The sequence below is a fragment of the Pterocles gutturalis genome, unplaced genomic scaffold (assembly GCF_000699245.1).
Source record: "Pterocles gutturalis isolate BGI_N339 unplaced genomic scaffold, ASM69924v1 scaffold27116, whole genome shotgun sequence".
NCBI classification, from domain to species: domain Eukaryota; kingdom Metazoa; phylum Chordata; class Aves; order Pterocliformes; family Pteroclidae; genus Pterocles; species Pterocles gutturalis.
Window position 1 is genome coordinate 10,822 of NW_010098640.1, and position 11,017 is coordinate 21,838.

General features: G+C 42.4%; 1 protein-coding gene across 4 annotated transcripts; it reads right to left on the bottom strand.

Annotated features, from left to right (window-relative positions):
* Positions 1-940: 940 nt before the first annotated feature.
* Positions 941-10,778, bottom strand: PTP4A2 (protein tyrosine phosphatase type IVA, member 2). Of its 4 annotated transcripts, XM_010073657.1 has the most exons (6): positions 10,710-10,778; positions 10,557-10,639; positions 9,264-9,356; positions 4,181-4,311; positions 2,311-2,385; positions 941-1,188 (listed from the first exon to the last, which is right to left on the bottom strand). In XM_010073657.1, exons 1-6 carry the CDS (start codon positions 10,735-10,737, stop codon positions 1,080-1,082), a joined length of 519 nt encoding a protein of 172 aa, XP_010071959.1. In that variant the 5' UTR covers positions 10,738-10,778; the 3' UTR covers positions 941-1,079. The 4 variants fall into 4 exon arrangements, with proteins under 4 accessions (XP_010071959.1, XP_010071967.1, XP_010071982.1 ...); XM_010073665.1 differs by having other exon boundaries at positions 10,557-10,774; XM_010073680.1 differs by lacking the exons at positions 9,264-9,356; positions 10,710-10,778 and having other exon boundaries at positions 10,557-10,691.
* Positions 10,779-11,017: the final 239 nt, after the last annotated feature.

Genomic DNA, 11,017 nt, shown 5'->3' on the forward strand with positions numbered 1-11,017 from the left:
TGAGCTGCACGCGAGGGCTGGTCTGGGGAAATACCCATACTAGGCATTCATGCACGGACTGCATTTCTGTGTGCGTACCATCGTTACCTCAAATATGATACAAATGAGATCCTCCCCCCAAATCCCAATTTGCTGCGTTCAGCAAGGCAAAGAATCTGGACAGCAGCAAAAAGCCTTCTCTTCTCCCTTATGACAGATAAATTAATTTTAAGCTTGTCTGAATTGCCCCGTGCTCACCTAGGACGCTTTTGAACATCAGTCTTCTGCCAAGACAGATTTTCTATCTAGCAACAGAAAGACAATTAACATTTCAGCCAAATTCTTTGGAAAAATAAGACTGACACACACACACAAAAATCGCGCACACGTGCATCCACACTCACACAGTCAAAAGCACTCTCTCCCACCCATCGGAAAAGGCCTTTAGCAGATTCACCAAAGACCTCAGGCAGTGAGTCTTCGTTTAGAACCCGCTGGGAAGTTTTTTCACACCTGCAGAGTCTGAACACCGCGTAGACATACAACACAGACATCACCGAATCTCTAGAATGTGCCCAGGCTGGGCTTAAGGCCGTCAGACTGCTCCCATACAGCAGTAAAGGCTCCTCCTCACGGCTGTCTGCCAGGTCCCAGCAAGGTTAAGAAAAGGCAACTCCGTTTCAGAGAGTCCCACAAGAATTAATGTACCAGGCCCTGACTGGGGGGAGTTTCCTCAAATTAAGAAAATGGTTTCTGCACAAGCCAATGCTCTGCTGGTTTTCCTTAGACATAAAATTTACTTTATTTCTTTTCTTAAAAAGTTAAAAATACAGAAGGTTCAGAAACTGATTTTCTCCTTGCAGATGTTCAAACTGCAGCTTAAGGAGAAAACAATCCTTCACTGAAATGTTTCTCTTAATTTTTTTTTTATTTTTATTTTTTTTCAATCATCACCACCATTAGGACAGAGGTTGAGGAGCACTGACTCCACCACTAATTTGATGACGTAGTTTGATTCCAGATTCACATTTCCAGGTGCCAAGAGTCCAGAAAACAGCCATGCTAACTTCTGCCTTCGTTTTGAGATTTTTTTTTTTTTTTTATTGAACACAGCAGTGACCGTTGGCATCTTTGAAGCGTAATCGCATCTTAGGTCGGTATTTCTCAAGGTAAAGCAGCTGTTTGGAATTGAAAGCTCCCCTCCTTTTCCTAAAACAAAGAGAATGAAGGCTAAGATCAATGGGAAAAGTACTGCTTCGATCACTATATACATTCTAAGGCAGACCCGTCCTCGTTTCAAAGCTTTTCTCTATCTATAAAACAGCATTTTGGCTTGGTTCTGTATCCACTGACATTTTGAGGAAGGATAAACCAGGCCAGCACAGGCAGTTCATCACCTACATGCCAATATTAAACTCAAAATCCAGTTAGCAAATTTCAGCATATTTTCTTGGATTGGCAGAGTTTATTTCCATCGCCAGCAGCAGCCGCTGAACAACATCAAGGTCACCCTTTCCTTGCAGATGCAGGTGCTATTTATTATATCAGCTAATACCATGACATTCAGATACAAATATGTAAGAAGTTCTCAGAAAGAGCTTCTTGGTATAAAAGGAACCATACCCAGGCAGAGAAAAAAAGGAATTTCAGAAAAGAAAAAGTCAAAAAAAATCTGCTGACAGCAATACAGTTTACAAAGATAACGGAAGACCCTGGGAATCCATAAAAGGATGAATTGCTTTTTTGGCAAAGCTCATTCAACATAATCTTACCTGCTGGGCTTCATTTCAAGATCTGATGTTATCACTAAACCAACAGAGCTCTGCAGTCTCACCATCCTTCACCAGTTCTGTTTTTTTCCAGACAGAGTGATTGCTGACATTTCCTGGGTGGATAACGCACTCACCCACAACACCTGTAGGAAGGCTGGTGCTCACCTACTCGCTGCAGAAATTCTGCTTGGGGGCCCAACCTCACAAGAATTTTTTTTTTTCTTAATTAAGAGCAATTAGTCCATGTTCAATTCATCCACAATCTTTACAGCCCCAGCATAGATGCTTTTTCCTTCCAAGTTCAAAAACTTTGAGTATTAGGTCAATGGCTTAACATACAAGCCCAAATTAAAAAAAAAAAAAAAAAAAAAGATCAATCACCTTTTAATCCTCATCTCTAAAGAGAGGAAAGGGCACAAGCCACAGCATTAACGTCAAAGTCATGCCCATTATTGTCAGGATACAGCTACCAGAAAACAAATCAGAAATCTAACAAACTTTGCTGTTCAAATACCAGGTAAGCTGAGAGATTTCTTGAGAATGAGGAAGTTTAACTTACTGCCTTATAAACTGAACTGCATCTTCGTACTTCATTCCACATTCAATGAGAGCAAGTGCAACCAGGACAGGAGCCCTAAAGGAGAGATCAATATTTCAATATTTAAGGAAGATCTAGAGAAACAATATATTGAACCTCTCAAAATACATCAAATTAACCTATAAGCAGATAGCTGAAATATGTTCTCTTTAAGCCTTATCTACAGAAAAACCTGCTGAGTACCTAACACAGAATTTTTTTTTAGTAGAGTGCTCCGCTTCCAGCACACACACAAATAAAAATCAATAACTCCTTAGTGTTTGGGGCATGAAACAATAACTCTACATTTTTACGCTTTCTCATTTCACTAGAACCTAATTTTCTACTTTGCTAAAACAAATGTGTAATATCTCTCGCATGCATTTTGCTTCTTATGACACTGAAACCCAGCTGTACATGAGACAGATCTATGAAGCACTGAACAGATAACTTATCTAGATTTTTTTTTTTTTTTTAATTATATGCTATACATGGAACTGGGTGTTCCAGGGACAACAGAGTAAAACCTTCTACACCGGGGTCCACATTTTGGAAATCAGGTCAGTGTGAAGAGCTGGCTTCTCAAACAAGCCAAAATCACAGTACACACTGACGTTCTCCCCACTGAACACACACAGCTGCAACAGACACCTCTGACAGCAGAGCAGTAAAGGATTAAACAGGTACTAACAACTGGACACCTTATACTCATGGCTAAACAAAACAACCGTCACTGTCACACTGCATCTGCGTCAACAGAATTATTCACTCTTCAAAGGAAACAATTTGAAACTTCAAAAGTCGCTTTAACAACAACAAAAGTCTCTCTTTACTACAGTTGAAGTTCAATTCCCCACTACAGGTAGACAGTTTTCCAGATTAAAGTGAAATCTCTAAAGCTCTTGCTTTTCCCTCTGCCAGAAGTAGTCTGAGAACAGCAGAAAGGTCGTTCTGCAAGGAACAGACACACAGCACGAGCTGATGGGACAAACAGAAGCTAGGAAGCTTCTGGTACCCTTCGGACTGATACTAGGAAAGAAACAGGAGAGTTGAAAATCACTTGATTTACATGCGGCCACCTTTCTAAAGATGTTCCTCGGATAAAAATAGAGCAGAAATGGATAAACAAATGTTAATTGTCTTGAGGTTTTGGCTCTTGTGTCTTGAAATACTGGCTGTTTCTCCCTCTGCCTCTTCATTCCCCTCATCCCTTCTGCTCTAGAGGCAGAAATATAAGAACTTGACACACTCCAACTCTGTGCTTACTCGACTTCTTTAATCCGCCTTTCTTGCCGAGAAATATTAGTCTGCATGTGAGCAAGAAATACAAGCCTAACTCTTCTTACCATTAAAGTGAAGTCTCTTTAGAGTAAGAAGGTAATTGCAGCAGTTTTCCTAAATGCTTTCTTTTTTTAATTACCAATGCTTAACAGTATACCAGTTGAAAACAGGAAGAAATAAAAAAAAACCACAACAAAACCAAAAAACCTGTACAGCGTTAGAAATTGTAGTGTGCACATATATTGCATTTGTGAAGGAGCACAAGAGACTTTGTTGTTTTAGCAGAAAGACCTGCACTTTCAAATTAATAGCATCTCGAACTGCTCATGTCATTCACGATTGACAGAAGTGTTCTGAACAATCTCTCCAAGTTTTTCCTCTCATCCTTGATCAGAGTTATGAAATTACTGAAGAAGTTTAAGCTGCAATAAATCTCTCTTGCTTTAATGACACAAACTTGATGCTGCTGTTTTGAAGTGTTATTTAGGAGAAAACAGAGAAATTGGCATTTACTTAACTCCTTCCACGACCTACCTCCCGAACAAACAAACCCTAAGCCTGTGACACTGACCTTCCCAACCCTGCAACACAGTGAACAGCGACACAGCATCCAGGCTCCTCACGAAATTTGGTTTTCAACAGGTTTAGCCAGTCATCCACTATCTGATTCGGGGGTGGTGCTCCATCATCAAACGGCCAGTCCTTGGAAGGAAAAAAAGAACATTAGCTGTATGGATTTCCATCTATAATCAAGCAAGGTAACTGTAACTGGGAGAAGCAAAATATTCCATTCAGGAAGAAGTGCACATTACACAGACAGTTCTGTGAGTATTTTTCTGGTTGCACAGAAGTTTGTGGGTCAATATCATAATGCAACACTAAAAGTTTAACAACCATTTAATTGCACGTTTCAATAATATTTCAACAAAACTCTACACTAACTCCTTTGCAGTATAGAATTTTTAGAAAAATAGCTGCCCTTGAAATCTCATTTTATTAAAAATATGTAAAAATCAATAGACATTTCAAATAAACATTTGAAAGATGAGAACTTTGTAGACTTTTGCCTGTGGTTGTGGCAACCTTTTACAATACTATTTGTACTGCAGAGGAGAAGCTACCTCATAATTCAAGGAGATCAGCAGAGAAGCTACTTCATAACAACTCACACGGCTCAGCTTGTCCAGCTGCCATGAATCCAATAAGCAAAACAGTTAAAATTACCTGGGTATGTTCAACTCAACAACACACATTCAGAAGCAAAAAAGAAGAGTGCTTAGACAAAGTCAACAACTAGGCAGCATCTCAATTCCGTTCCTGCCTATGAAAGGGCTAGCCAACATGTAAACTACCGAGGCCACAGTTAATATTGGCAACGTGGCTGTCAATCAAAATTGCATGCGAGAAGCTTCCCATTTTCTTGAGGTCACAGCTCTCTCCTGGAACTTGTGCGGAGTGGAGTACTCCATGTCCTACATTTCAGGACCAAGCATAACATCACATGCTTTATAACCTCCTCAGACGCAGCGAGTGCTGGAGAAGAGCACTCCTAGATGCAAGGGAAAAAACAATACTGAGTAGTTATCTAGTGCTTTTCATTAGACGACTGCAACGCATTTTACAAGAAAGACTTGTAGGCAGTTTTGTATTATCCAACCACCTCTCCAAACGGTAGGAAAATTGCTTCAAAGGAGCCCTCGTCTTCCCTCATTGGCCAGAAACTAATCTTTTATGTAGTATCTTGAGAACAGGTTAACAAAAGTAATATTCTCTGAAGCCTGAAAACACAGAAACAAGTACAAACAAAGGTAAAAAAACCTCCAGACTCTTGATTTTGAAATGCACTCATTGCTGCCCTGATACTTCCTGAATAGCAAGTACAGCTTAGCACAGAGCTCAGCCCAAGAGCACCGCAGAAACGTGTCAGCACTTTAAAAAGCTGCACGGTAGAAATCTGTGTCTTGGAATTGCAAAGCCAAAGTTACTGAAATAACTTTATATCTGACTAATTCAGAAAGATACACAAAGTCTGAAGAGCGCAGAGAACTCCTTTTTTAAAGCAAATGGGAAATTCAAAATACCTGGGACAACACAGCAAAAGAAAAGCCTATAGAAACAAGATCATAAAGCAAAACTTGTTCTTCCTAATAAAAGGCTTTTACGAGATTTTCCACTCAATCACACTCTGACAGCTATATTATTTTAGGCCTCGTGTCACTCACTGTCCCAGGAAGAGATGTATGGGCTGCCAAGAGAACAGGCATTACCCATGGCAAGATGCTTTCACTTGAAACTGCCTTGCAAAGAACAGGATTTACATGTCCGTTCTGTGTCCTAGTTTTGGATTAAATTAAATCCTTCCCTTCAGCCCAAATACAGGAGGTCACCACGTAGCTTCAGCTTACACATTAACCATCTTGTCCACACAACTCTTGTGCTGGCCTGAAATAATGACAATCGTCATTTCCCACAGATCATCACCTCCCCAGGAATGGTACAGCACCGACATTCAATTAGCACTGATAAACCCTGCTGCATGGGACAGTGCCCAGCATGAGGAACAAGAATAATTCGGGGACTAGAAGAGCAATTGCAGCAAAGTTTTGCAGTTTTTTTTCCTGATTACGAGTTCTGCCAGCATCACCTCCGTATTCCTGTCGGACAGGATAGAAAACAAATTGCTAAGCTCCACGACCCAAGCAGCCATTAATAACCAGGACGATGCACGGCGGCTGCACGAACAGAAAACAGCTCTTCTGTGCCACCCTGCCGCGGCTGGGAAGGACCACAGGCCAGAAAGGGTTCTTCTTATTTACCCTTTATCTGAAGCAGCCTTGCTCAGCAGAACAGCTCTGGGTTTGTCAGCCAGCAATGACTGCAGGATTGGCAACGCAGGACTGAGGGGAGCAAGGAGCAGTAACAGGACTTTAAGGTGAAGAAGACCCCTTGCTTCAAAGCCTGTGCACAACCCACGCGGCAGCTCCAGCAGAACTGCCTGCACCTGCATAGGACGTAACCACAGCCACCAGCGTGGAGCTTTCCCACCTTCAATACCAGAGCCGTTGGCGATGCAGAAAATATCAGATGGCAACGAAGTCACATCTCAAAGACGGGCACTCCCAACTGCCTGCCAGCATGCGGGCGGCAGCCGTGCTGGGGGGCACCGAGCGTAAAGGAAGTCTGACCCAGGGACGGACAGTAAATGAAGGATCCACAGAAGCAGAAGAACAAAACGCCTCTTAGATCCTGAAGATGAACAAAACTATCACAGCCCCCTTGGTTGCCAGCCAGTGCAAAAAAATATTTGCAGAAAAAAACGACCAGTTTTTCCAGTGTAGCATTTCTATGTCAGAAGACTTCACACATGAACATAACTAAGACCTGCAGAAGCCCACAGAAACTAAATCCATCCCCGCCTCCTGTCTCCTGGATTTAATCTCTGTTGATAAACATGCGCATGCAATAGTACTACTTCCAACACAGAACATCTAATTCTCTACTTTCTCACTATGCCATCTGCCAAAGCAGCTCTCGAGCTGCCACATTCTACCCATCCTGCCAGTACACAATCCTGTACCAGGGCACGAGAGCAGGCTTGGCTGGAACGCTCTCATTTTCGGGGGTTCACTGCGCTTCTGACCTCAACAGTTTTAAAATAGACACTAATCTCTCTCAGGCTGTGCTTTTAATCTTAATGTTGTTTTTGCAAGCAAATATTAGCTTTAAATAGTGACGTGTTATTTTCTCAGCCAGATGGTAATTCAATACCATTTCTGAACAGCACCAGGACTCTGCTTTGAGAACGCACGCATTCAGAGGAAGGAAAAGCTATACAGGAGGCAGTCACGTCAGTGACTCGTTAAACTTATCTCAAATGTCAAAATACTACTGCAACAGAGTAAATTACTAAGACAACCTTGTGACTGGGATCCTCAGGATCAGTGATCCCTGGTGCCTCCTTTCTCTTACCGTGCACAGATGCCTGGTGGACTCATGCTCTCTCCTGTTTTGCCTTCTGCAGCAGTGGAATAAGTAACAAACGCAGGGAGCCTGGCTGGCTGAGGCAAGGCTGTGTAGACACAAGGCTCTTGCATGTGTTACTCGAAGAGAAAGGCTCTCCAGCATAATGGTGCTTAGCAGAGCTGGCAAAAACACCATTTCCAGTTTTTAGAAAAGCTTCCTCAAAAAACTGCTTTCAGTTCAAACCTAGCCAACATGAAGTTTTTAAGGCTTCTTGAGAACCAAAATCCCCGAATTATTTCAGAAGCGCAAGCTCCAGAGCACAGAGCGCTCCTCGGCTCCTGCAGCTGCCCCCGAGGCCCTGGCCGTGGACCAGAGAAGGTGGATTTTGCTCAGAGCTGCAAGAGCCAAGTTCAGCTGGCCTTACAGGGCAGCCACCCCGACAGAGCTGGACACCTGCAAAACTGCCCTAAGTCTTCCAGAAAGAACTCAGATCTTTGCTCAGGCACAGGAACACAGAAATAGTCTAAGCCCCAGCTTAAATCAGGGCTCTGAGGGCTTCCACACCAGAAGTTTAATCCTTCCAGTCTCTAGTAACCTTAGGAGCAGCGATGCCCACATCCGGGACAGCTCTAGAAAGAACAAAAATGCTATGCCAGAGCGCAGCCCTAGGAGCACTGGTAGCCCTGTAACGACCGATTTTTCCAACAACACTGAGGCACACACGGCTGCCTGGAACTGGAGTAAATGCTTACTAGGGCTGGAAGCCAAGAAACCTGACTGACCTGTACGTGGTGTTTTCACAGATATGGCAGGATCCAAGTTTTTCTCCTAATGGAAAACTGCAGAAGTTTTCCTCCAACTGAGCCATAAAAAAAAAAAATCAAGAGGCAATAGAAGACTGACTACCTGCAACAAGAGGGTAAGATGCAATTTCTGGCCTCACAACAGACTATTACTCACTCCAGTAAAATAAACTGATTATATCTGACACACTAATAATTCCGAAGTATTGCCTGGAAAAATACTGCCTGTAAGCTCAGTATGATCACACACCTATTAAAAAAACCTCCCCTAAAACACCAGGCAATACTAGCCGATAGAGTCAGACAGTCATTGCACAATGTTAACCGTGAGCAGCAGTTAAGGAATTCCACCTGATGAACAGCGAAGCCACCAGCAGCCAGGCTCCACTCAGAGGGGAGCAGTGACAGGGCCATCTATCAACACCCTGCTACAGCCAGTCCATGGAAGCCTATCAACATGTCAGCTACCGTCTCAAAAGGTGGCACAAGCAAGAGAAAGGAGTTTTATCTTCATCCTGAGAAGGTGAATGGTAAAGCCAAGAAGTGCTGTATCTAGAGAAAAGGACCAAATCAAGCTGTACGAACCACAAGGCTGAACACTGGATTAATATCGACCTAGTCACTAAAAGGCAACCAAAAATATCTTGCCAAATCCAGAAATCCTGGAACAGACATTTCTAAGCACTCAGGCGATAGTAATGAATCAGCAAGTACCTTTCACAAAAGTACAGTGAGTTTCTCAGAACCAGCTGTAGCTGATGCAGGGGATCACATTGTTTCTGGCCAATCTGAAACAGTCATAAGCTCTTGCACAGAGCACAAAGGCTATCCCCACCACTTGTAGTCAAGTGATTTTTTTATTTTTAGACAGTTTTAAAGGCAACTCACTAGAATCTGGATTCCTTCTTTTTCGATAGGAGCTTGATCGTAAGTGGCATCACAAACTCGCACCAAGGTTGTCACTCCGTACTTCTTCAGCTCCTTTAAGAAAAAGGAAAACAGGTGAGCACACTGACAGAGTGAGGAATTAAAGAACTTCCTCATCAGCTACAACACTAAACATTTTACAGAGTCACCAGTACTGTGACTGCTGCACAGCTCCAAGGTGACTACACAAGGAAAGAGCAAGGGCCAACCCAAAGTGGGGTTTATGGCCTGCGCTAGGACAAGGGTTACCAGCCGCAGGAATAAGTGTGAAACACCTCTGAATTCTCTTGCTCTAGGGAAATGCCAAGGTGGAAAAAAAATTGCACATAGAAGAGCAAAATTAAAACAGCTGCTTATATTCTCCACGCAGCTTCTTCTTCTCTTTAAATAGAAGCCTGGATGGAACTGCTTGCTTCAGCCAGTGTTGACATTTTGAGGCAAGGAGGGACAGAACACACACACCATCATACTCCAGCTTCCTTGTAATGAACTATAAGTAGCACATTGTGCTAGATAAATAATCAGAAGATCAAACAAAAGCTGGTCCAGTTCACTTTGAAGGTTCATAGAGCAAGCAGAATTTCCCCTCATGTTTGGACTGAATCACTAGAACGTCTAACAATCAGCAATAATATTTATTCCAGAGTCAGGACTCCTGAAAAAGGAAGGCAATCCACAATAATGGGAAAAAAAAATTACACACACCAGAAGAACGTGGCTTTCATACAAAATTAACCATTAATATCTGAGCAGATCCACAGTGAAGAGCACACTGCTGAATGATGGAAGTCTGTTACTGCCACAGTCAGACATCAGAAAGACCTGCATACACACGCTAAAAACTCCTCTACATACAAGATACTGGGGCACAAAGATATAGCAAGTTCAGGGCAAACTAGAATGCAGAAATGTGCTGTACTACTACTTCTCTGATCTTCTTCTTCTTCATCTGTTAGTTCTTCAGAAAACTGAATATTAAATTTGGCAGTATTTAGGATCCTATTGGGTCACTACTGGTCTGATCCACCGCCCATCATAACAGGGCGAGACTTTGGAAAAAGTAATCCGTGGATTCTCTTCTCATACTGTCAAGAGAATGTGAGCAATGTATTAAAGATAAAAATGCTGCAAGTTTCAAGTAACATGTAACATATAGCCAAAGCATTGAGCAACAGGTGTGAGAATGACTGTTCAGTACTTCTACAGAAACTACGAGCACACAAGGAGAGGAGGATGAGACTTTGACTGCCTTACCTCGATGAACTTGCTGAGGGTTGCATTGGTTGGGTTGTGAGTGATCAGGAAACGCATACCCTCGTAAGTAATTTCCACGGGGGCTGGACGGTTCATAATGGCAAACAAAATGTGTAAGGGGCCAAAAAAATTAAAAAAAAAAAAATCAATAACCTTGGAAACGTTTCACAGCAGAAAACATTAAAAAGACCACTAAAATGCCTGGGATTGATCAGAGCTTGCTTTGACGTGTTTGTTCCTTAAAGAATTCGCTTCCAGAAAAGCAGGTTTGCTTCAGAATCCACTTGAATTCAACTTCGGCCTCAATTACTGCAGGTGGTATCTATCCTTCAGACTCCAAAAATTCTGACTACATGCAAGACTAGGCAGCCTGTTCTACATTTAGGCACTGGTGAGGCAAAAAAGTAAGGGCAGATTTTCTCTCCACTTTGTCTTCTTGTTGCTTAGTTTTGCTAGAGTCA